The sequence below is a fragment of the Sylvia atricapilla genome, chromosome 6 (assembly GCF_009819655.1).
Source record: "Sylvia atricapilla isolate bSylAtr1 chromosome 6, bSylAtr1.pri, whole genome shotgun sequence".
In the NCBI taxonomy this organism is placed as follows: Eukaryota; Metazoa; Chordata; class Aves; order Passeriformes; family Sylviidae; genus Sylvia; species Sylvia atricapilla.
The window spans coordinates 16,093,943-16,119,798 of NC_089145.1; the positions used below are offsets into that span (position 1 = coordinate 16,093,943).

The 25,856-nt window shown below is 53.4% G+C and overlaps 1 protein-coding gene across 2 annotated transcripts in view; it reads left to right on the forward strand.

Moving 5' to 3' along the window:
* Nucleotides 1–3,783: 3,783 nt before the first annotated feature.
* The window catches only part of DUSP8 (dual specificity phosphatase 8), a 45,024-nt gene continuing 22,951 nt past the window's right edge, over nt 3,784–25,856 (forward strand). The window contains exons 1-2 of one of the 2 annotated variants that reach the window (XM_066320889.1): nt 3,784–4,438; nt 21,823–22,232. In XM_066320889.1, coding sequence (XP_066176986.1) covers nt 22,002–22,232 — 231 coding nt within the window. In that variant the 5' untranslated portion in view covers nt 3,784–4,438; nt 21,823–22,001. Of the gene's footprint in view, nt 4,439–7,553; nt 7,600–21,822; nt 22,233–25,856 lie in introns of those variants that run through there. The other variant, XM_066320890.1, reaches the window with a different exon arrangement.

Consider the following 25,856-nt stretch of genomic DNA (forward strand, 5'->3'; position numbering starts at 1 on the left):
GCAATAAGGAGTGCATTCCTTCCTATAAGCTGGCACTCATGTCAGCCACACTGCCACATCGCAAGTGCTTTTGCACTCAGAGACCACCCCCAACCCTAGGAAATCTTGCAGGGACAATGTCACGGTCCCCATCTCCTGTGCTACACAGGAGAGAGCCGCCCTGCTTGGCATGCACGCATGGGGCTGCTCAGATAAAGACAGAGCTGACACAAAACTGGAATTGACCCAAAGCCAGCCTTTTCTACATTTAACAAGTGTGACAAATGAGTTATCATCATCCCTTCCCCTGACAGACCATCTTATCTGCAGGAAAATGGATGCTGGTTTAATGAACCAGGGGGAATATTGAACGGACTCAACAGCATTTTTTGCACGTATAACCCATTGGGGGTGGAGCAGGAGAGTTATTATTAGTAGCCATCATAGTTACTGTTTGTTACCCACGTCGTAGGAGGTGAAATCGCTGTGCTGCAGCAGGTTGGAGGTCCACCCAGACTGGCCACGGACAAGAACAGGGTAGCAAGAAGGGTGCAGTAACCCTGTGCCTGGAGGATGGGATGACCGACCCCAGCACATACTCAGCTCTACCACAGCCCTCGGCTCCACCTGCAGCTCTAGGGCAGCGAAACTCCTGTGCCCTCTCTTCCTTTCTCTCAGTGTCTCCCCTTTCATGGAGTCCCTCCAAACCCACAGCAGAAGGAAAGCACCCCCAAAATGGAGGAAATAAGGGGGACCCGTAGGTTTCCAACCTTTTTGGGGAGAAAAAAAATTATTAATGCATGGGACTTCCAAGTGAAGCAGCATCAAGGTATTCAGCATTCATTTTTCATCTTGTGAGTGTCAGGGGACCCCAAATCGAGACCGCAAAACTACATCCCCATATACTGTCAGGCAAGTGCATCCCAGATTGCACCAACTGTGCTGTTAAGCGAAAGAAAGAACTTATTTCATTTTGAGGAAACAAGGCAAAGAAAAGCAGCAGCAGCCAAATCCGACAGGTCCTCTAATTGCCTCTTTTTTTCCTTTTCCTTTTTTTTTTTCTTTTCTTTTTTTTTAATTTTGCAAGAAAATTCTGGAAGTTCAGGTTTTGCCAAGGCTGACACCCGCCGCGGCAGAAGGCAGGCTTTCGAGAGTTGCTTCTCTGCCTTTTCACTTCTGCCACTCACAACGTCGCGCCGCGCTCTCCAAATCGCACTTTTTTTTGGCTGCGATGCCGCAGCCTCTGTTGCACTCCACGGCGGGAAGGAAAACTGTGAGGAGAGGGTGGAAGAGAGAAACAGCCGAACTCAGCTTGAGAAGCATCTTTTGAGATGGGGAAGAACTGATGGTCACGTCGCCATTTAAAGATTTAATTATATTCCTTCGGGAAACCGAGCCTGACAGCTTGATGAGGATTGCTTTTTGGTTTTTTGTTTAGCTCGGGGGGAGCGATTGCTCCCTGTTAGGAGACATTGCGCAACTGTGCCTAAAACACCTGCGCTGATTTTGCGTCCCTGGTAGCTGAAAGGTATTTGGGGTGAGCCTGGGGAAAGGCCACCGAGGCTGGTAAGGAGAGGTCCGGAGAGGAGATGCTCGCCCAGCCCCGCGATGAAAGGGCTGCGGGGGGGACCCTAAGGGCAGCGCCAGCACCCGGGGGGAGGCGAGGGGGGCAGAGAGCGGCGTGTCGGAGCCCAGCCGGGGCTGCCAGGCTGCGGGAGGCAGGCAGAGGGCCCTCTCTCCCCGCTGCACGCAGCCGGCAGCGCACCGCCCATCTCCGCGGCTCCGGGAGCTGCGGCCGCTTCGCCCCTAGCAAGGAGCTGTGCTCCATCCAAGCTTCTCCGGGACTCCCCGCCTCAAGCACCGGGGAGCTGCGAGCCCCTGCTCGGGGCAAGCGCTGCCTTGTGCAAGAAGCAGTTGTGAAGTGAGGGTGGCTCCTAAAACCAGCCCGGAGCGGGTCTCCAGCCCTCCGTCCGCAGGGATGCGCCCCTCCGTCCCGGCTGGGACATGTGCGTCAGGCGAGGGCCGGGGCACCGGCACACATGAACCTCCAAGCTGGTAGGCAAAGGTGGCTGGGAGCCAGGCAGTGCGTGAGCTAACCTTGCCGTGCTTACGCAAGTCTCAGTGCTCAGCCGAGCCTCTGCCCCCGCGGCCACGCAGGGCTCGGGGATGCCACCTTTGCACAAATGCCACCAAGTCAGTTTGCAGATAGCAGCACATCGAGTCCTAGCTGGGGTGAACTGGTTTGGGTTTGGCTGGTAAACATGACTCCACAATTCTCCTTTATCTTTGGGCTGACAGTAATAAACATAAGAGGGAGTTCATTCAGGTAAGGACCTCCCAGCCCAGTCGACATCCGTCGGGTCCCCTGCCTGGGATGAGCTGCCAGGTGTGCAGGCAGAGCATGGTGAGTCAGGCCATCAGCATGGATACCCAAATTAACAGTCAGGGAGAGATGCAAATGGCAACACGTATTCTGCTATGGGGTGTGTGATCTTCCAGCAAAAGCTAACTATCCTGTAGCATCATAACCCTACTTCCCAGGCACTCTGCGGGTCAGGAGACGGAGTCACCCTGCCAGCAAAGCAGTAACTCTCACCTCCCTTCCCCACCATTTGCTGACATCCTGGGTGACCTTACCAAAGCCTTTTCATCTCTTTTCCTCTCCAATGCTCTCTCATGGATAGATGGCTTCTCAGAGGAGGAACAGCAGCCTTGGTTAGAGCCACCAAGTTCTGGGACCTTGGCACTGTGGGTGTCCTGTGACAGATACAATTACAGCAATGCCCAGCTATGGTTAGGGGACAAAGGGGCCCCTACAAAGGGGCAGAGCTGGGCATTGATGGAGCTGCCTCTTCCCTCCTCTTCATCCCCTCATCTGTGTGCAGGTTGGACACTGAAGAGCTCCTGGCTCTGCAGGCAGACCAAGGCAGTGCACAGCCCTGCCGGGGGGAGGAGGGGGAGGCACAGATGGCAGCAGATGCTCTCATCAGTGAAAATGATTGAAGCAAAACAAAACAAAAAAAAACCCACAAAAAACCAAAAAAAGACAAAAAAACAAAACAAAACAAAAAAAACCCAACCAACCAAAAAAAAAAAAAAACCCCACCTAGCAACTGGTGAGCAGCCTAAAACCAGGACAAGGGTATAGAGAAAGGGTCTGGACTTGACAGACCCTTGCATGGAGCCTAGCTCGATGCTGTCTTCTGGCCCAGGGTAATATTTTTCCCATCTCCAATTCACATACAAAGAAGAAAGACCATGCCTTGTTCCCAAGCACTGGGCAGTGATTTTTTTTTTTAAGACTTGGATATATTAAAATGAAATCACTTGGTTTCTCCTCCCATTCCCCTGACCCTATGCTCTCTCTTGTCCTTTTCCCTTTGTCTTCAGAGAAGTGATTATGACCCCGGACAACTTCTAAACACATCTAAGTCCCTCGCCTACCCTCACTACCCATGGCAAGTCTTAATGTGGGCCAACATGGCACTCCATTTCAGCACTGGGGGGTGGAGGAGTAGGAATGCTTCCTGCACCTGAGGGGTGTTACTGTAAAGCCTCTGTGCAGCTTGGCTGCTGCTGCCAGCCTCAGCTCCTCTGTCGTGACAGCCTCATGCCAGTGCAAAGGTCCTGCTCCTGCACCCCTCCCATCCCCTGACTTTGACCCACAGTGCCAGCACGCAGCAGCCATGCCCCGCATTTGGCACATCTCCATGCCCCTGCCCGGCTTTCCTCCAATATGTCCGGGGCCGAGGGAACCAGGGAATTTATTCAATGCACGATGGTTTACTTTTCCTTTTCCCGTTTGGCAGGAGTGCCCCGCGGCACAGTCAGAGCTACAGGATGAATGCTTCTGCAGCATGTGCTGAGCTGAATGGCACAGCACGCAGCCCTCCAGCCTGCTCCTTCTGCGATTAATTGCACAGTAGCTGCTCCTGCGACATGCACACACAGCTCTGCACGCTGCGAGGGCTGAGCCACGCTGCACACAGGCAGATTCTCCCGTCGGGAAAATGGAGACAGATGCAGGGCAGCCCCTCTGTGAGAAACACACCTGCCTGGTGATGCTGCAAGTGCCTTCTTCCTGCTCAAGCATAATCAGCTCTCTCCCTGAGTGACACCATTTTGGGCCTTGCAGGAAGAAGGTGGCATGCACAGGGATCTTTCCATCCATCCTCACCATGAGGTGGGAGAGCTGAGAACATGGGCAGGTGCCAGAGAAAGGAGTGAAGCCCCTCTTTAAAGTTGATTTCACCACAGTCAATAGGTTTCCTTATGGAACAGAACAAGGTGACACAAAGCCTGACAAGCCCCTTCCTCCAGCACTACATTATGCCCCACTCCAGGACATCACAGCAAGGGTGACAGGCAAACACGTGGTGGAAGCAGCCAAGCCTGGAAGAAGCCGAACCATGTCAGTGCAAGGGCTGACTCTGGCCTCAGCTATCTGCACGGTTTTGAGGTGCCAATACCCCTTGCGGTAGGAACACAGTGTCTTTTGCCACAGCCAGCCAGCCCTGCTGGGCAAGGGTGATGGGATGCTGGCTCAGCCAGCAGTGTGAGGAACTGCACCTAAATAACTAGGATAGGTTAAAAAAATCTGTTATTTGGCCATTTAAAGAAATTGCAAGTTGACAAGTCTCTCATTTTTGATGGATAAGAAAGTTGGTTTGGCAGTAATTCCTTCTTCCTAGTTTTAGTTTCCATCATGATCAGGTTCCAATTTTAATCCCTGCAGGATGCATGCAGAAGGCTCTGCTGCACTCTTCTGCACTTGGCCTGCCATGGCGATTAGGGGGCCTGGAAAACATTTTAGCAAGAACTATTACATGTACAAGCATAACTTGCATTTGAAACATGTAGCTGGGATGCAATCCATCTTTGGATGTGCCTGAAATCTGGGAAAGAGGAAAAACAAGAGTGGGATGAATTATTTTATAAGTGCTTTACCTGAAACAAAGTCCTTCCCTTTACCCATAAGCAACTTGCTGTGTAATTTTTGCTCGGCTGGTGATGGCTGTGATGGAGAGGGGGAGTGTGATGGCCCTGGGGCTGAGACAATAGATTCACATCTGGTAGATGGAGCTTAGAGATGAGGCTGCTTTGTTCTGCCTGCCTGACCATTACAGCATTGCCCTGGCTCCCAGCTTAATTTCCCCAGGGGAAAATAGGGGTAATAGGGATGACCCGAGCCATCCAGAGCTGACCAGGTGTGCTCCCTGCACTGCCTGCGCTCAGACTGGCTGCCCACTTCCATGTAGCCGTGGGTCCGCACCCGAACACCAGAATATCAGGTTGAGCAGGACTGGGATCTAAATAGAGTTAGCTCCCAGCTTTGAGAGGCAGGTGAGGTTTTGCAAGCCTCAGTTAACACCTGCTCCTGGCCCCTGTGATCCCGGGAGCAGTTTAGCAGCAGTGAATCATTTGTTTTGGTTTCTCCCCACCAGGCGCTCGGCTGCGGCACCTTGCGCAGAAGCAGTGGGCGTGGGAGAGATGCAGGGCTCGTGGGCTGGAGCCTCTCCCATGGCCGTGAGAACCCGTGTCCCACTGGTCCCCAGCCCTGCTGGACCTGCTTCTCCTGTTCACTGCCTATGGGGATTTTGTGTGGGTCAAATTCTCCTGTGTCCTCATCATCCAGGGATGCAGCAGGGCCATCCATGGATTAGCTGAGGAGAGGTTGCCAGGGATGAAGGCTCAAGAGGGAGCTCAGCTTGGTCTCCTGCTGGAATGTACAGTTCAAGGGTGTCCCTCAGGACACTCCATTCTCTGCCTCATTCTCATCACCTCCCCATCCCTTGCCTGCTGCAAGCTCGACATACTTCTCACATCTGCTTCCCGTTCTCCTCCCTTGTGCCGTGCCACTGGACAGGCAGGGAACAATCTTCCTGACAGCTCATCTGGGATGCTCATCTGTGATGTGCCAGGTCCAGTACTGGAAACATTGATTTTAACTGGAGTTTGGAAAAAAACTGTTTAAATTCTCTTCCTTCAGCAGGCTTTGTGAGTGCATGGCTCTCTGCCTAGATGAGGAAACTTTGGGGTTTTAAGACTCATTCCTTTCCCCCTCTTTTTCCTATTTTACTCCAGAAAAGGGGTGTTGGGTAGTAGAGGAAACAGTCCAAAGCTGAGGCAAGAGAAGTCTTTCTCAGGTTTTCCCCATCTGGGTGCTTTACATGGCTGCAAGGAGGGAGCTGGGCAGGAAAAACAGCAGGAAAGGCTTCGTTCCAGCCATACCGGTCATGCTGTTCCCACCAGGACCAAGTGTTCCCACCAGGACCAAGAGTTCCCATGCCACTAAAGAAGTGAGTGCCCATGCTACCCCAGCGTCTTGCCACTGATTATGATATCTGGGCTGAAACCCACGAGTTTAGGTAGAATATCCCTCATTTTGTAAAAGTTTCCCTGCTGGGAGCTTTGGGTGAGCTGATTTTCTGCACCAGGAGAAGGGCATGAACTCAGCATTGCTTATGCAATGGGGAGAGTGAGACTTTTTAGCATCCCAGGGTTTTATACCTCTGGTGCTTTATGAGAAATGACATTTCTGGGAAAGATTTTGCCGCCAGTTACTGTGGGAGCTTGACGTTCTTCTCGAGCAAGCTGCCGGCTGCGCGTCTGGAGACACGAGAGTTAATTTTAAAGCATCCGGCATCTGTATCGGCAGGGAGGAAGGTTCCCTTCATTTCCTAAGCACCAGCAAAACCTAAGCTTCTAAATCCTAATCCTGCTCTAAGCTGGAGCTGCCAGGCCAGGGCCAAGGGCAGAGAAAAAACCCTGCCGTGTAACCAGGCCGGTTGCCCAGTTCTTTGGTGAACCCGCAGCAGGATGGGGAGCCCTAAGCTCCAAGACGGGGATGGAGCCCACTCCGTCCATCCAGGAGCCGACCCGTGGGTCAGACTCCTCCAGCTTTTTGGTCACACCTTGCCATGCCACCCTCCGAGTCCGCGCTGCCTCTATTGCCCGTCCTTCTGCAGCTTGGGCAGCCCAGAGAGAACGAGTCCCGTGGGGCGCCCCGCAAGTCCCCGCTGCTCCAGGCTCAGCAGGCAGGGCGCTGACAGGCGGCAGGGATAGCCCCAGCTGCGGGAGAGCTCTCGGCTCAGCCTCGCACCGCCAGGCAGCCCGGGGACCAGCCATGACCCAAAAATACCGGGCAGCGCGTTTTCTGCCAGGAGCAGGCTCCGGGGCTGTCCCAGGCTGGAGGTCACGGCGGGAAGGGCCTCGCCGCTCGGGCCGCTCTCCCCCGGGCACCGCGGCCCCCGACCCGGCAGCGGCGGCGGCCCCGGGGCGCAGCGCCCGCTCCCTCCGCGCCGCTCCGCGCCCGCGGGGCTGACGTCACCCTGCCCTGCGCCGCCCGCGCTGATTGGCTGCGGGTGACGTCAACGCTTTATCTTTTTTTTTTTTTTTTTCCTTTTTTTTTTTTTTTCCCTTTCCCCCCTCGCCCCCCCCGCCCGCTCCCGAGGCATGACCTCATCGCCGGCGCATTCCCGGCGGCGCGCGGAGCAGCGCGGAGCAGCGCGGAGCGGCCCCCCCCCGCCCGCCGCGGCATGCGGGCCCTGCGGCGCCGGCAGCGGCCGCGCCAGCGGACAGCCCGCGGAGCGGGGCGGCCGCCCGCGCCCGCCGCGCCGGGTCAGTGCGCGTCCCGCCGCGTCCGCGCCGCGTCCGTGCGGGACGGGGCCCTGCGCCCCCGGGGAGGCGGGGAGGCGGGGAGGGGGCCGCGGGGGGCGGCGCGGGGCGCCCGCGTGTGGGGAGCGGAGCCGGCATCGCGCCCTGAGGCGGCGGACAGCGCGCCGGCATGTGCCGGTAGATGTGCGTGTCCGAGTGCGCCCAGGCACCGCGCTGCGCGGCTGTAAGGGGGCTGGAATGGCTCCGCTGCGAGCGAGAATAATGTGTGCGAAGTGCCGGGGAGGGAGCAGCCCCACGGCGGGGATTGGGGAAAAAAGGGGGGGGTTGGGGGGGCTGGCGCTCCGCGGCCGCGCATGTCGGGGATGCTGCGCTTGTTTTCGGGGCGGGGGGGTGGTGGAAATCCCACCCTGCCTTCGTGGTGTGCGCTTGCCGTGCGGCCGTGGTGCAGGTGAGGAGGGGGCTCGGGGAGCTCCGGGGAATACCCGCCGTCCTGCCGGGCCGGGGGTCGCGGCTCGGAGGGGTTTTCTGGCGGGGCTGAGGGCTGGTGTTTGAGGAAGCGGTGTTCACAGCGCTGTGGTTTTTCTGATGATGAAAGAGGTTGGAGTGTCGCCCTGTGTCCTTGGCGTTTAAGCGCAGCCGGCATGTGTTCAGCAGCGGGGGTTTTCATGCAACACTTCACTGCTGCGGCTCCAAAAGCGCTGCTCGCGATTAATGAGTTAAGCTGCTCGTTTAAAATAATCCTCTCCACCTTCCCTAATGTGCCTGGACCGATTGATCACCCCCTACCCACCCTCAGTCATTATATAGTGATAAATGTTTTTTTCTGTGCTGAGCGTTGTTTGTTTTTAAGGATTCCTGGTTATTTCCCTTATTGATAAATAAGTTCCTTCTCCTTCCTGCTCCCCCCTCCCTTTTCTCCTCCCCCAGAATTAAATTCCTGAGCAACAGCAAAAGCTGATGTCAGTGCTTCAGCTTGCATTGGGGGAGCTCTGTGCACAGGTCAGTAATTTGCGGTTTCGTTAGAAGGAATAATGCGGTGCAGTGCTGTTCTGACAGGGATATTTGGATTTTTCTAGGCATGGATGCGTTTATCCTTGGTTATTGCGGTAGTTACCGACAGGTCCCTGGTGGGAGCTGGGTGCTGCATAAGCATATGTAGGAGAGACCATCCCTGTCCCAAACAGCTGGCGATGACGAATGCGTTGGGAATGGTTGCCAGAGGTTCCATCTCCCCGTGATTTGGGGTAGTAAGGCAGACCCCTCTCCCGCAGGAAAGGGTGAGGCTATCCAAGCAGCCCGCACAGGTAGCGCTGGGGATTGCGCCTGGCAGTGCAGGGGCCATGATAACCTTGAGAGCAGCTCGCCCGTGGAGCGGTGTTTGACATTGGCTTGCATTGTCTCATCCTCCTGCGCTGAGGCAAAGGCTCGGGGCACGGCTGCCTACGCGCCCAAGGGCGGCTGTGGAGAGCTTTGTTTTCGGAAGGACTCGATGCACGGGAATTGGTGCTTTTGGGTTTGGCCCGGCCTCTGTGTGCCTCTGCTCGCGCTGTCGGAGGGCGGCTGTGCCGGGAGGACTCTCACTGCAGAGGAGGTTTGTTGGGGTTGGGGTCTGCATGGGGGTTTCTGCACTTGCTCTGATTTTGCTTGCAATGGTTCCCAAAACGAAATAAGCTGTGGCACCAAGAAGATCCTCCTGGCCATAGCATATTTGAGATTTTCAAACACTCTCAAGGACTTTGCAGGTGTCTTGTCCTCAGTTTTGCCTGGCACAGCCACGGTTGCAGACCCTGGATGTGCAGGATTGTCTAAGTGGCTGGGACAAGAGTAGACAGGCGAGAGTGTGAGCAGCACAGGGATGTCCAGATGCCTCTTTGTAATGGCAGTAGGCAGAAATTCCTGCCCTTGGCCTATTGGCAACACGATTGAGAGGCTCAAACCTGAGGCTGGAAGGTTTCCAAGCTGAGATGACAGCAGCTCATACAAAAGTCTTCTAACCCAACAGTTCATCCTCCTGTGGTTTTCAGTTTTTCCTGCTTAGACATAAGGTAAGGAAAACCTGGATCTAGCATTGCTCATTAAAATCTAGCCTCAGTTAAGCTTGGGAGAGCTGAGCCAAGTGGACAGAGTCCTTAGGAGCATTCACTGGGGACCCTGCATGGAGATTATTCTTGCACATACTGCACCGTGTTTGTCTGCAGTGTTTTTGCTGGGTTCCAGGCACCTCAGAGAGAAAGCCACTGAGCCTTTGGAGAGCTTATATTCACCTAAAATTAAATGCAACGTCACTTTTACTACGAAAACACCCCTGAGGGCTGGGTAGGACTAAGCAGTAGTGTCTGTCCCATGCTGCCAAATTAGATCTTAAGAGGTGGGAGAAAACTCGCTTCTCTCCTGTGCAACCCTGTCCTCCCCTAGGAAATCTCCAAAGGCTCGAAACTTCCCCAAAGGCTGGAAACCCACTGTGCCTCTGGATTTCTGAAGTGACTTCTCTTGTCATGAGTATGAGGGAGTCCCCATTCCATCCCTACCCCTTACCTCTGCACCAGCTGCTGTAATCTGCATGGGGGATGGGGGTTTTTTTCCTCTTTGGATTTGCTTCCTTGCCTTTAAACAAGGCTTTTCTTAGGGATCAGAGGTTAATTTCTCTGGTGCGCAGCCTTGCTCCGAAAGCCCTGGGCACAGTCAGGTGCAGAGCATGTTCACACTATCAGGAATTCAAGGAGGAAAAGGAGGTGCTCCAGCATTTGGCAGCACTGATTTATGGTGCAGGCTTATAGGACACTGCCATCATACTGAAACAGTGCCAGCAAGCTGAATCTGGTAGAGAAAGCAGTGATGAAGAGAAGGAGCTTATGGATGCTGACCCCTCTGTCCCAGTAGGACAGTCAGATGCTGCATTGGGAGAGTCTGTGAACCGTTTCACCCACTGCCACGGGTTAAGGGAGAGATGGTTGCAGAAATTCCCAGGTGCTCACGGTCTCTGGGTCTCACTGCACTCTTTTCCTTGCTGCTATGCAGAGAAACTCCTGCAGCCAGAGCAGCAATGCAGTCATCCTGTGGGGAAAGCTTTGACACTCCTCTGCATCCCCATGCCCTCTGGGTTTTAAAACCTGTTTTTCAAGCTTTACATTTCTTCTCTGAAGATACACCTGTCCGGCCTGATGCCAGTGGGAAGGAGGCGCCTGACGTAATTGTGGCAGGCTCAGGGAAGGGAGGTGAGTGGCCTGGGAGCATTCATCAGATAAGAAGCTAAACAAGCTCTCTGCTCAAGATTTTCTCAAGCTTACTCAGGAGACCTGGGTGTAGTTGTGTGTGCAGGATTATAACACAGCCAGGAGAGTGTGAGGGAGGGTGAAAACTGACCGTGCCAAGATGCTGTGCACTACTAGTGTCAGGGGCTGCTGTCAAAGCCAGGCAGAGCTTGTGGTGTGATTGGTGGTAGTGCAGGTGCCTGCAGGGACAGTGAGTGGTGTAGTGCACCCCAGTGATGGCTTTGCTTGCTCATCTGATGGAGTGGGAGACCATGACGTGTGTCTCATCCCCATGGGACAGTTGTTTTGCCAGAAATAGGCAATCTGCTGAGACCATGGTGGAACATACCAAGCTCTGGTCATGGTCAGTGCCCTGGTCACCCCGTCTCCTCTTTAGCATGAATTCATGGAGAGGAAAACATCTCTTTCTTTTCCAAGAGATGTTCCTAGACCTTCTGCGCCAAACCTTTGGGTCCATGCTGTCCAAGAGATTCCTTTCTTTCTCAACCATCTCCACTTTAAGAAAGGAGATTAAGAGTAAAGGTGGGTCACACTGGGGGACTGTGCACAGCACAGAGCCCTGCCCAGACTGTGCTGCACACTGCTATGACTCCTGTAGGATGGCTGGCTCCATTTCTTTGATGTTTGGCTCTTACTCTGAGGTTTCCTAGACCCAGCTGGACAAGATAATCTAGGCTGGTGTGCTGGAGGCTTCTTTCCTTGCTTTGCCCAGGGCTTCTCTGGGGTTGGTTTTGCTGCTTTGGATCTTCAGTTTCCCAAACTCACAGGCATTGTTTGCATTGATGTCTTGTAAGAATCAGCATTTCAGAAGATAGGTGGAGTGCTAACCCTGGCTGGATTCAGAGGAGAACATGGAAGTGCTCACTGGAAGATGATCCAGTACACAGAGTCTCCTGTTGTAAACAGGGAGCAATAACAGGACAGAAATGCAGGGACTGTGTGCATTAAGCTGAAACTTACATAAGACCCTCCCAGGAACCTATCTGAGGCTGGAAATCATTCTTTGATTTCCTTTTTTCGTGCACCTCTTATGCCTTTTTCCATGTTGTTTTTTGTGTGTGGAAAGTGCTCATGGTTCCCCAATATTTGCATGTATGTCTTGTCTTCTTCACTGTATTTTCTTTTAATAAAGCCATCTCTTGGGGCAGAGACTTTGTGTTCTTCGGGAATTTCTCCAGAGTCCTTCAGGATCCTCTAGCAATTTGCAGAAGAGGCTCTCTGTGTAGGGTTTCTGCATGCTGAGTTATGGGGAGCATTATTTCTGAGTCCATTGATGACTGGGAACAAGTCATTTGGCAACCAGAAGGGCGAGAGAACCTGCTCTGGTGTTGATGCTCGTTCTCCTTTAAGGGAGAGCGGGGTTGGACCAGCTGAACTGCTGAGGTCCCTTTAAACCTAAATTATTGCATGACTAGTCCATAAATACGCACCTGCTTCTCCTAGGCTTTTCTAGGATACCTGTTATTAGGCTGTGCTGGTGAGGGGACATGAATGAGGCGGACCACTGCTTTGATCCTGTGTGGAGGTTCCAGTGACAGCATGGCCCTGGCATCCTGTCCCCCCACCATGTCCTCCAGCCCTGTTAATGATGCAGTGCGTCTTTCCGGTCCGTCTCTGTCAACCCACATTACTCATCCGGCACGGAGGTGCGCAGTGTGCCCGCATCCCGGCTTTCCAGCTCGCCTCTTTCCGGCTTTTTAATCGGGGATTTAGTTCTCTGAGGAGCTCTGCTGTCTACAGCTAACACATGGTAATTCAGCTGATGCAGCAGAAGCTCAGGGAGAGATTTCAGTCTATTAGGGCATTGCAGGTTTTTTGCATCAAGCAAGTCAGGCCCTTTCCAAATGTTAAACCTGTGCCCGCATAAATCACGCGTCTCCCATTGAAATCCAGCCCCTCCAGACAAAGAGGGTCCCTCCATCTCTGGGGCGCGCTGCTCAAAAGAAACAACCAAGAAGTGTCTACAACATGTGATTGTTTCTGCGTTGCCTCTAACAACCCTCATTTCCAAAGCTTGTGATGGCAGCCTGGTCCTCCTTGAGCCGTGGCTTGAGTGGAGTTATTCATGCCATCCTCATCTGCCTTGGCCGGCAGCCCTGCGTGGGGAGCGGGCGGGCGCAGCCGGAGCCTCGCTTGGCACTTGAGGCTGCTGAGTGGAGGGCTGGTGCAGAGAGGGTGCCAGCACTGCTGACTGGAGCTAGCCCATGTTAAAAGCCACGTTAACCACTTTGCTGCTGTCGGGGACCTCACAGAGGTGTCCCCAGCAGCTGTGCTGGCTCAGTGGGGCTGACACCTAGAAGCCAAGCGAGCCTGGAGCTGTCCTTTACACCTTATCTGCTGCTCACATCAGGTTCAGCTCTTCTGGTAGGAAGTCAGAAGGACGGAGCAGGGGAGGAAAGTGACCCAGAAGGATGAGCCTCCAGCCAAAACTGAGCCCTCTTAATTGCTCTGTGGGGTGGTGAAGAGACAAAATGCCTCCCACAAATCAAGAGAAGTTGACTGCTGCAAAATACCCGAATGCAAATCTCTGACTGGGCAGAATCTCCCCAGACACATCCTTTTGTAAAGCACTCTCATTGTACCATTAAAAATAGATCGGTGCATTCTCTGCTTGCTTGCTGAATGCTGATGCCTGTTAATTCTGTGTCATCCTCACAATCCCTTCTGCTTTGAGCTTGGCTGCCTCTTTGTCTGGCACCTGAGCAAGGTTCATTCAGTAGTACCTGATGCAAAGATAAGAGTGAGCTCTGTTGGAGTCCAGCAGGACAGGTGGGAAGGTGACAGTGACTGAACTGGTCTTAGCTGGGGGTCAGCCAGCCCAAAAGGAGCAAGGCTTGGTATGATCACCCCAGCTTTCACTTGCAGGGTCAGCAGCAGGGTTGAGTGAGATCTGCTGGCATGGAGATGAGTTGGAGGATGTTTAAGCTCTGGGTGGATGTCATGATATATCTCTGGGGTTTTTTTGAAACTGGGGTTAAAGTACACATATATGTCATTGCTTAACACCTGCCCTGGGGTTGGTGAGGGGAATATTGCTGCCTGTTTCCTTCTGCAAATGAGTCCATGTAGTTTGCCACCCACAACAGCAGTGATAATATGGATTCAGAGAGAAGACCCATGTTACAAAGTGCTGCAATACCCAGCTCTCAGTCAGGAGGCCAGGCTGCAGGATTTCACACATGAAGAGCTGTGGCATCTGACCAGCACGCCATGGCTTGACAGGGTTGTGAGGATGGAGGAAGACCTGCAAACCATGTTGTTTGACCCCTGTGTCACCTCAGATTAAGAACAAAACCAGCTGGTAATGAATCATGGCCCCCAAGGGAAAAGGAGAAGAGCAAGGCAGCAGCATCAGCTTGGGCTTTGCCTGTCTTGTGTGGTTTTTTCTGGAGAAAGTTATCCTCCAAAACTCAGAGCTGGTGGCTCCTTATCCGGGCTGTGGTAGGAAGTAGACCCTGAGTTGACACATGCTAATTCATCCCAAACCCGTGAGCATTTTGGCTGTTGAGTGCATATAGAAAATTCATCAAGCCATGAACCAGGTCAGAAAAGTCTTGTAAAATGTGTTTACTGGCCTGGAGAATGTCTCGTTCCATAGAAAACCAGCACAACCCCTTGCATTTGCATTGAATCTTGGATCTCTTAGGGAGATTCACAGTTTTGTGGCCATGGGGTAGCATGACTGTGGGCATTGGCTTTTTCTGGCTGCAAAACCTGTGCTGGGACCTGCACCTCAGTTTGCATTGGTACTCGCCAGAAACTGCAGACATCCTGACAGAAGGGAGCATCATTATTCTTCAGGGAGGCAGGGGTCTTGTTTGTCATTTGCATATGGGGGCCTAATGACACTGCCCTGGCCATTAGCCACTGTCATTAGTCACTGCACTGTGCAGTGACTGCCTCTCTGTGTGCTTGCTTTGCCCTCACCTGTGACTGTCCCCAGCACTCTCCTGAGATGGACAAGTTCCTGTCACTGGGGATTGTGCTTAAGAAGTGAAATGCTATATTTATCTGCAGCTTTGAAGAACCACAGCTTAATCCTGTGCTTTCTTTCACTTGGTGTGTAGGCGTTGTGGGAAAATAGGACCCAGGTCCTATTTCCTATAGGGCCTTTCCTCCAGGAGAATGCAAATGCACCCAGCAGGTATTTATAGTGTTTGTTATCTTAGGATGAGAGAGGCAGACCCTCAGAGGCTGCAGACCTATCTGACTGCATACTTTTCTGGGCTGCCTCTGTCTGCTCTTGTTGTAAAAAGGTGAAGAAGCACTTTATCCCCAGGATAAACCTGCTGGGCTCATGGGGTCGTGCAGCAAATGATGGGGATACCAGGCAGTGGGCAGCAAGGGTCCTTGAAGAACAACAGGACTGGGATTATATTCTCCATCATGACATGTCTTCTTTGATGTGTGCCAAGATTCTCAAAGCAGAAGGTGCTTTTAGCTCTGGGATGAGAATGTGGCCAGCTCTCCACTTGGCAGGCTGAGAATGGAAATGGGACAGGTTTGGTATTAGAAAGCAGCATGCTTGGGAGCAATATCCTCAGCATGTGCAAAGGCAGTGGTTAAATGGCTGGCTGGTCATGGATAACCTTTGGTCTTGGTTTTTGTAGGCTTTGAAATGAAAGCTTGTGTTTATACTAAAGAGGAAAACCATATAAATAATGTTAAAAGCACAAGTCTAAGAGGAGGAGATACTGTCCTTGTCATCTAGACTCCAGCTAAATTCCTTTCTCTGCTGTCCTCATTGGCCTTTCCTGACTGGATCTCCAGACTAACATAACTGCAGTCAGAAATTTTTCTGGGAGTGGCCAGTCTATAAATCCTTAACTGCACTTTTTTGGTGGAAACAGGCTGGGAGGCAATTGCATTTGCAGTCATAGCCCGTCCAAAGCTGCTGGCACAACGTCAGGTCGTGGGAGAGGATGAGAGACCCCTTTGCTTGGCTGAAATGTAGCCAGGAGAGCAGGTCTGCCTTGTGGGGTGAGGGTGCATGGGAAGGACACCCTTGCATCTGGGCTCAACTTGTCCCTTTTCCTTTCATCCCTGAGCTGTCCCATGCTGCCAGCCATGTACCCAAGGCTGAGCACCCCCACGCCAGCACTGCCATGTGGCTCCACGCCACGTCCCTTGTCCGGTGTGAATGTACCATCTGGCACTTTGCTGAAGGACATCCTGGCCCTTCAGCCATGTCCTCTGGTGGAAAACACCTTCTGGGCCGCAGGATGCAGGTGGAGAGGGCGATGGGAGATGCAGGGAGGCAAGTGGGTTTGCTTGCATGCAGCTCCTTGCAGGGCTTTCTGGCATGCTGCTTCCAGCCTACAGGAACTGAAAGGAGACTGCGGCATAGAAAGGAGGAGGGAAAAAAAAATTAAAGAAATCATGAGATCAGCAAGCTTGAAACCCTGGCAAAAGTGCAGTGGCTGCCTCTGGGTGATGTGCTGTGGGAAAAAGAGAATGCTGCTCTTTCTTTCCTTCCTGATGTGCTCCCTGCATGGAGAGGCATGCGCAGGAGCTCTTGTCCCAGGAGGAATGTGCCTGGGGTGTGCAAGGAGCCAAGATGGGGTTGTAAGATCAGTGTGGGTGAAGCTGTGGGGGAGTCCTCTGTCTGACATGTGGGTGGCAGGGGTTAGGAGAGAGTAGTGGGGCTCAATTTGGCTTAATTGACACCAGGAAAGTCACTGCCATCTCCCCTACATCTTCATGCTGCTGAGGTTTGGGCGATGTTGTTCCTCCCCATCCTTGAGATTCACTAGGGAAAGGTGGACAAGCAGATTTTGCGTCTGAGTTAGTGGATGTGCTTAGTGGTGTTTCCCAGCCTCCTTTTAAGGGGCAAAGAAAAAAAAAAAAAAAACCACCAAAAAACAACAACTCCATTTTTCCATCGTCAAGCAGAGAAATCTTTTGTGCTGCCTCTTAAAGGGACCTTGAGTAACTGCTGAGAAATCGTCATCAGTTACATCACCTCCAGAACGGCTGCTGCAGGCACCTGACAGCTTTGTCCCGCTGTTACTCTGGGGAATCATTATGCTCCAAATTCCTCGCCCTTGGAGAAAGCCTGCATGGCTCGCTGGGAGGGAGGAGCCGCTGCGCAGTTTGTGATGATGCCGTGAGTGGCAGAACAGGATCGGGAAGAAGGGTTGAGGTTCCCGGCAGATGGGATGGGGCAGGGGTACACATCCTGGAGTTTCCTAACCTCCATCCCATTGGCGAGGCTGGGTTCATCAACCCGTGCAGGGCCCAAGCATCTTTCTGGGAATGAGCTGAAGGCGCTGCAGTAGCATCGCCTCGGGCCGGAGAGCTGCCGTTGCCTGGCAGCTGCGGGTTTCCAGGGAAACCAGAGGTGCTAACTTGTTAATGAGCCCCGCGTCCCTGATTGCTGCTGCAAAATAATAATAATAATTAGTAATGGTCCTGTGATTTAGGAATCCCTCAAACAGCATGAGCCAGCCGAGGGGAGTTTGCTCAGTGCTGAAGCACTTGAAAGAAATGAAGGGATGAGGGAGGAAAAAGGGTGTGGGGTTTGAGAAAAATGCTGCAGTTTGCATCTTAAGAAGAGTCTGGAGAGCTGGGGTCCGGTGGGGTCCTGCCAGCATCCCAGCAGTGCCCCTGGGGCTGGTTGCAGGGCTGATCTGGATGGATGGAGGAGCCCTGGCCAAGCAGCATCTCAGTGCAGGGCTCACAAGGCACAGATATTTTCCCCAGCCCCAGGGCTGCAAAGGGAAAAGCCTAATCACTTAGGTCGGTGCCATAGGATCTGTGCTGGAGATGGCAGCTCTTCAGGAGCGGCTGCTTTCAGATTACTGGGGAAAAATAAACAATTCTTTGCCTGTGGTGCTCTTGTCCCTTGGTAAACTCAATGTGGAGATGCCACCAGAAGAGTGTGTTCCTGGGAGGAGCATCACATGGAGAGTGCTGTATCTCCAGTCTCAGAGGCATGATGGAAATGTGTTCCTGCAGCAGGGCTGGCTTGCCTGTGGCAGTGGGGGGAGCATCTCCTCGACAGGGTTGCCTTGGAGCATAGAGCTCTCCAGGACACAACACTAGCTTGGCGCAGGGAGTGGACATGCTGGTTAGTGAGGTTTGGGGTTGCTGTAGAGACCTGCTGCTCTCCCAGCTGATGTCCCCAGTAAAAGAGGAACCAGATCTGTGCCCTTCCCATATCACATCTCCCAGCTGAGGGCCCTGTGCAAGTCAAGCAGTTGAGGGAAGTGGCCTCCATCTGGGTGATCTGTGTTGGGCCAGCACAGGGATGAGTTCCTGTAGTCTCTCATGCCACATGGACAGACTCAGGCTGAGGTGTATTCTGGGTTTTCTTGCTCTCTTGCCTGGTCTGCCCAGAAAAAGGTCACAGCCAGGCTGAACACTTGCCCTTAGCCTGGTGTGCATCTTGGCCATGCTTGTGACTTGTGTGGCAGCTCCCCTCACCTACACACATATTTGTGGAGGTGACACCAGGGACAGAGTCCCATTGAGTTGGCCTAGCCCTCTGCTAATCTCTCTGGCCATCTTTCTGTCCCTCTGAAGTGTGGCCTCTCCTGCTGGCTGTCCCCATTCAGCTAAGCCTTGTGCCCATCTCCTCATTACAGGCACTCCAGGGAGAGGTGGGATTAAAGGATTATGATAATGTTCTTCAGGAACACTCAAGAAGATTAAGATGGCTTTAATAAACTGATAAGAGAGGAACACAGCTATGTTTCTGAAACCCTAATTTAGGTTCCAGGTTAACCTTTTCCCCTGGTCTCCTCTCACCGGGGTAAGAAGATCTCTTCCTTTAGCACTGCTCCATGGCTAAGCATCTTCCTTCAGTTTTCCTTCTGACCCATCTGAGCAGAAGCAGAAAGACATCCTCCCTCTTTCTCTGGAGAAGAATGTCTCCATGTATGGGGGACAGCTCATTCTCAGAGACCATCTCATACACTGCCTGCAAGGTACTTGTGAAGGTCTCAAAGCCTCTTGCTGGTATCTGGGGATGAACTAACCACGTCTCAGTCTGGCTTCAAAATGTCCTGTGGTTGCTGTCAGAGAAGTTGCTTGTCTGCCTTTGACTTGACTTCTACACGGAGAAGTCCCCATGTCTTGGTTCTAATGCCAAGGTTACAAGTCCCTGTGACCACACTGAGCTGGCCAACTCCATCCCTTGTAAGGAAAAGAGGGGCAAAAGGGACTCACCTTGCCCTGCCTTCCCCCACATCTTTTGGGTGGAGCTGGGAGTGGGACCTGTTTGATGTGTCACATGTGTCTGCAGAGGCTTATCTGGTTGTTCTGCAGGAGGGGGGTTATTAGGTGACTTGGGAAACTTCATCTGTCCTCTCCAATCTCTTCCACCCAAGCTTCCTGTCATGTGCCGAACTTTGTGAAGGCCTCTTATGCCTTTGTTTCTCTTAGAGTGATAAGGTCGTCAGGATCTGGTATCTTTCCTATGTGTCTGACACCTCGAAATTTTCTTGCTCACTATCTGGAGATTGGATACTACGTTATATCGGGAGTGCAATGTTGGATTACTCCTTCCTCACACTTCACTCATCCCTCTGCCAAAGTATTATTCCAGGGTTTTTTGTATGTCAACTCCTTCTACTCCCTTTTTCTTTCTTCGATGTAATTGGAAGAGCCGAAAAACATTCACAGCCTGGTGTCCTGATGGGTAAGGGAGGCAGAAAGTGATTTGGGGAGTGGGGTGTGAAAGGAAGACAAAGGGGAAAAGCTGGCTAATTTGCATCCTTTCTGAGTGCCCTGGCTCTATAGCCAAGGGACAGCAGGGGGGCTTCTGGCAAGGCGGTAGCGACGTAATGAGGTGTGTCATATCCCAGCAGGAGCCAGCCTCGCTCCCCCTCAGACCCCCTAATTAGAACTGTTTCAATTTTTAAGCCCCCCTGAGGAGAGCTGGGGGGAGCGGGGTTCCTGCAGCGGGGGGACCGCCCGACGCCCGCCGAGGGGCTGCTCTAATTGGAGTTGCGGCGAGGAGCTGCGAGCGCTCCGTGGGGCCGGGCACAGCGATGCCAGAGTGCCACGGGGATGCCAAAATGCTTTGTGCCAGGAGGGGCTGTCACTATCGCAGCTTTTAGGGGATTTTTTTTTTCCCCTCCCGTAATTTGTATTAACACATTGGAAGAGGCAGCAGGGGTGTGATATGAGGGCAGAGAAGTACTGCACATCCTAATGTGGCCTCCTGTTGGGAGCTTGGAGCCTGGGACTGAAGCCTGAGACATCTACTCCTGCTTTGGGAGGCAGGTCTGGTAGCCCAGGGAAGTTTGGGTTGTTAGTGCTGGAGTCACAAACCAGAGCAAATGCTGGAACTCTCATCCCCACATTCTGTGCCTTTCCATTCTTTTCCTTCAAGCTGGCAGTGTCCTCCAGGTTTGGTGGCTGGCAGCTGGGGTCCGTGTCATGTCACACAATAGTGTGTGTGACTCCAGCATCTTTTCTGTATCTTGAGCTACCATTGCAGTAGGTGCCTGCAGGTGTAAGAGCTTAGGGGAACTGCTGGCTTACTCGGATCAGTGTGACTTTTAAGCCTCCTCTGGTCCACGGACCAAATCCTGATCCTGCAGAGGTCAATGAAAATCTTTACGCTGGCCTTTTCAGGCACGTTATTCATAGTCCTCCTAATTCAGATGCATTAAAGCTTCCATGAAGCTGCTTGTGGGTTCTCTCTAAAACACCCTCTGGCAGGAACAAGAGGAGCCTGGTAGTAGCCCAGGCTTATTTTCTGAATGACTGCAGTGGCATTAAAACCTAATGCCATTAAAACATACTTGCAGTGACATGTTCCATTAAAACTTAAGAGGACACCCTGAGCTGAATGCTCCTTAGCCTGCCTACTGCTCTTGCAGTCCTCACGGGCTGGACATGGAGGAATCTTGTTCTTCACCTCACAGAGTACCAGGCTCAACCCCCTCAGCTCTTGAGATGGAAACATAGGGTATTTGTATACTGGGTACTCCTGTGTATGAAGACCCTTTCTAATTCTGTGCGAGTTAGATACTGAAAAGCAGAAGGCTTTCTGGGGCCATCTCAGTCCAAGTACAGGTTCCCAGCACCTCTGCCTTTGTGCCTGGCCTGTTTCTTGAAGACACGACTAAAGGTCAACTTTACTTCTTGTCTTCCCTTCACTTGCCAGGAGGCAAGCTGGCAAAGATACCCGAGGGGGATATCATGGGTAGGTGATAAACAGGCAGGTGAAATCCAGCGTGAAGTGATGAACATGAGTGAGTAAACCTGATTTGGTGGTGTGTGTGATGGGCCCCAAACTAGCTTTCGCCGTGCAGCAGCAGAACCTTACAGCTGAGCTAAGCTGCTTCTGTGAAACCATTAGCTCTGGGCTTGGCAGAGGTCAGAAAAAGCAAATTGAGTGCACGGAACTGTTGGGCTGGGAACAGGGAAAGGAGGTGACATCTTGCCCCATGCAGGTCCCTGATGTGCCTGCCTCTCAAACATGGCACATTGGGGCTGGCCAGCGTGGAAAAAGGTGTCTGTCTGTGTAACTGGTGGCTCTGTAGATGCTTTGACCTGAAAAGCTCCTTAAATTAGGTCTAAATGTGGTAAGAACTGTGGAGAAGATTAGGGAACAGGCTCATGTGGTCTTTTCTAGCGCAAGTAGTAAGGGTCACCCAGAGGAGCCATCATTTAGCAGATTTGGAGCAAACCAGGGGAAGGACTTCTTCGATGTAACTGGCAAGCCATTCTACTCCCTGCCACTGGCCACTGTGCCTGTTAAATTAAAAGCTGACATGGCTTCAAAAAGCAATTAGACAAACTCATGGAAGAAAGTTCCACTCAGGGCTAATAAATACAAAGAGAAAACCTCTGCCTTGGGCAGCTCTGGAGCTGCACCTGCCAGCAGGCTGGGAGAACACACTTTGAAAGTGTGGCTGTTGCACTCTTAGGTTCTTCTGAAGACATCCAGATGTCATCCTGCCTAGCTGATGGGTTGTCGTCTCCTTTCTTCTCATTCCAGGTTCAGCACAATGAGTTGGCATTCTGGGCATTAGCAGCGTGAGGAGAGAGAATAGGACGGGTGCTGCCCTGCTCACCCCTCACCCCTCGCTCATTCCCCTTGGGGAGACGGGTGCTGGCGTCCCTGCCCTGCCCTTGCACCCCTTGCCCCCCACTCGCCATAGAGGGGACTGGCCCGTTATGGCTGGGGACAGGCTCCCACGCAAGGTGATGGATCCCAAGAAGCTGGCCAGCCTCCTGAGGAACGGAGCGGAGGGCACCCTGGTCATCGACAGCCGCTCCTTCGTGGAGTACAACTCCTGGCACGTCCTCAGCTCTGTCAACATCTGCTGCTCCAAGCTCGTCAAGAGAAGGCTCCAGCAGGACAAGGTCTCCATCACGGAGCTCATCCAGCCTGCCTCCAAGATGAAGGTAAGGGATCTGACCTTCACCTTTTCTGGTGGGTGCTCACACCCTCTTGTCTTGTGGGATGCAGACTGGCTAAAGGGATAGGAATACATGGATCCTTCTCCTCCATCCCTTGACCTCGGTGTCTGCCAGCATCTCTTTGACACCCTTTGGAGAACTAAAGTGTGAGCTCATTTGGCCTCAGGGCTGTCCTCAGGGACCTGTTCATTGCCCCCACCCCACTGACGTGGCTCCCTGCTTCAGGAGCCTTCCCCAAGCAAGTCTAACAGGTATATCAGCCTTAGGACTTGTCTCACCACAGCAAACAACCCCCCAAAGCCTTCCTGGAGCTGTAAACTTAATCCCCTGCTAAAAACTCTTCCCCTCCCCTCTGTCATCTCTAACTCCATTCAGGGACATGTAATCCTCCTCCCCTGTGACGCCAGAAGCTCTTATCCGGTGTCATGGCATATTATCTCTCCCAGGCTTCTCTCTATCGCTCCTGGTTAAATAATAGAGGTGGCTCTGAGCCACGGAGCTGGGCTGGAGCCCCGGCCGGAGCAGTGCTGGGTGTCTCTGCACAGCCCTGGGCTGGGTCGTGCCTTCCGCTGAGGTGCTGCCCGAGGGCTGTGCCCGTGGGTGCCGGGATGCTGCCCGAGGGCTGTGCCCGTGGGTGCCGGGATGCTGCCCGAGGGCTGTGCCCCTGGGTGCCGGGATGCTGCCCGAGGGCTGTGCCTGTGGGTGCCGGGATGCTCCCCGAGGGCTGTGCCCCTGGTGCCGGGATGCTCCCCGAGGGCTGTGCCCGTGGGTGCCGGGATGCTGCTCGAGGGCTGTGCCCCTGGGTGCCGGGATGCTCCCCGAGGGCTGTGCCCCTGGGTGCCGGGATGCTCCCCGAGGGCTGTGCCCGTGGGCGCCGGGATGCTCCCCGAGGGCTGTGCCCCTGGGTGCCGGGATGCTCCCCGAGGGCTGTGCCCGTGGGTGCCGCAGTGGCCGCGGGACGAGCCCCAGGATGGTTCACCATCCGAAGGGTGGCTTGCCATCACAGCCCACCCTCCTGCCCGTTCGCGCTCCCACCGTTCCCCCACTCCCGCCTTGTAATTTTATGGCAAAGCGAGGGTAATTCAGGCGATTAATCAAATGCTGGGCCCAGCTGGAGCCATCTGCGTCGTGTCCCCCCCCCGCCACCCGGAGAAGCCACCGCTGTCCGCATTGGCTGCCGGTGACATCACCCCGCGGGATCAAGGGGACTGGCAGTGCGGGGGGGCCGGCTCGCTCCAATCTGCTTCGGTGATGCTCTGGGCTGGGCGATTTGGAGGGGATTGCAGAGACTGATTCCTGAACGGCTTTAGCTGCTCTTAAATCCCCTGGAGAATAAAGCAGAATAATCAGTTTTTCGCAAGCTCCGAGGAGAGCGGAGCGGCCGCCCTCCTCCCGGCGAGGGTCACCTCTGCAGTGGCCGCTGTCACGTGGAGCGGCAGCAGCAGCAGAACGAGAGAGGCACAAGGGGGAGGAAGAAGAGGAGGAGGAGGATAGGGAAGGGGGAAGCATGGAAGAGTTAACATCAGCTGATGTCATCCGCCTGCAAACCTGCAGCTCGCCAGCTGCAGTGGAGCAGTGGGCTCCCAAAGGGGCCGGCTGGTCCTTCCTGGCATTCCCTGCTCTGTCCCCATAGAAGGAGCTTAGAAGGATCGTTTTCTCCCGGCTCCTGGATCGTTGCATAATAGTCCGCGTACTGGCTGGGGATGTGATTGTAACCAGGGATGCCAGGGGAAGAGGAGAGAGGCGTTGCCATCGTCTATAATTCCTTTTTCTCTTCTTTTCGATACGGCTGAAATCCCTCCTGGCACATCCATGGGAGGAGGCTGCTTGTCCCCTCTGCTGCTGCTCTGCACAGCGCCTGCCATGCCCACTGCTTGCTGGCTCTCCCTACATATGCAGCCCAGCAATTAATTAGGCTTCAGGACACCCTCGAGAGGTTAACCACTTGTCCTGGGAGGCTGGAGAGGGGGACTTGGAGGGGATCATTGCCGTATTCTCATCTGGCATAAAGCAGGGGCGGTGGCTGTGGCTTGGGGTGTCCAAGCCTTTCTGTGCATGCACTTGTGTGTTTGCATTTTGGGGTGATGAAGTCTCCTCTCTCCTCTTCTCTTTCTCCCCACCTCCCATTTCAGTCAGACTGTATTTTGGCGCCTCCAGAAATCAATATGACCTGCTGCCTCGAGGTGCACAGATCCTCGGAAGGGGATGCTGAAAGCTGATTTAGACCTTTGATACCCTGTGTCATTTCCCTGCCTCCGCTGGTCAGCACCCCCCAGCCCCGCTCTGCCCCTGGCTCCCCGCACCGGGGCTGGGGGCAGGGGGCACGGCTGGCGTGGGGAGCAGATGGCAGGAAGGGTGACATCAGTAGCGCGATTGTCCGGCCCCATTATTCCTCCTGACGGGCCTCCCGCCCTCCTCCTGTTTCCTGCTCCCGGCCGGCCGGGGCTGCCGAGACAAAGGCGGATGGCAGCGACGCGGGCAGCCAAGGGCAGTCCCGAGCCCTCGCCTCGTCCCGCTGCTCCTCGCCTCCAGCAAAGAGAGCCGAACCTGCTCATCCCATCCCAGCGGTTCTAAGGGTGGTGTTCGCCTTTTTGGGAAGGAGCTGGGCTGACACAGGGCAAAGCATGGGGGCAAACCTCACCTGGCGCCAACTCCGTTCCTCCTGCCTGCGTGCTGGCAGGAGGGGATGGGAGAATTTATCTCATTTGCTTTTCCCAGTGCTTACTCTCTTTTCCATGTTGCTGCTAAGGAAGGGTGCCATTAGCAGTGCTCTGTGGGCTGCAGTTTGGAGTGATGCTGTGGGATAACAGCAGCTCCTGGCTTTTTTTGGAGAAAAGAGAGGAGAGGACCATTTGGGAGGAAAGAGGAAGTGGAGACATTTAAAATCCTTTTTTTTTTTTTTTTTTTTTTTTCCAATGAATTATGCCTATGATCCTACGATTGTGGCAGCTGCCATAGCCACTGCTCCCCAAGCCCTGGTGTGGACCATCTTCCCATGGTGCCCAATCTGGGAAAAGCTGCAGCAGCAATTCCTCTCGCAGTCATTTCCCTCTACACAAAAATGGTACCAACATAACTGCTTCTGGTTGGTTTTGAACCTTTCTCCCAGTGCTGACAATAATAAACTCTCACAATAATAAATTCCGACAACAACTGGAATAATTCAACTCCTCAGTGCAGTCTGGAGAGCAGAGGTTATGGGAAATTCCCACTTGGGTTTTTCACTAGCATTTATTTAGGGAAATGTTGAAAATTTTACTCCTTCAAGATCCCCCTGGAAAGTTCACCTCTCAACCACTTCTCCCTTCCTGAAACGGAGCAATCTCCAGAGCAGCTACCGCCATGCTTTGAGGCAAGACAAGGGTCTCTTCAGGTGATGGGAATATTTATTTATTTGCATTAGGAGCTTGGCTCTGCAAGCAGCTGTTTTGCTTGAGGGAAAGCCGGGGCTTATTTTTGAGCCATGTGCCTGGCTGCTCTTTATGTTGATGGAAGCCCTGTTATTTCAGTGGGGTGATTCACTATGTTTTGAAACAATACGTGACTGAGATGTCAGTAGTAATTGGGATAATAATAATAGCTTGCTCTTATCTTAGCCTGGATCACCTG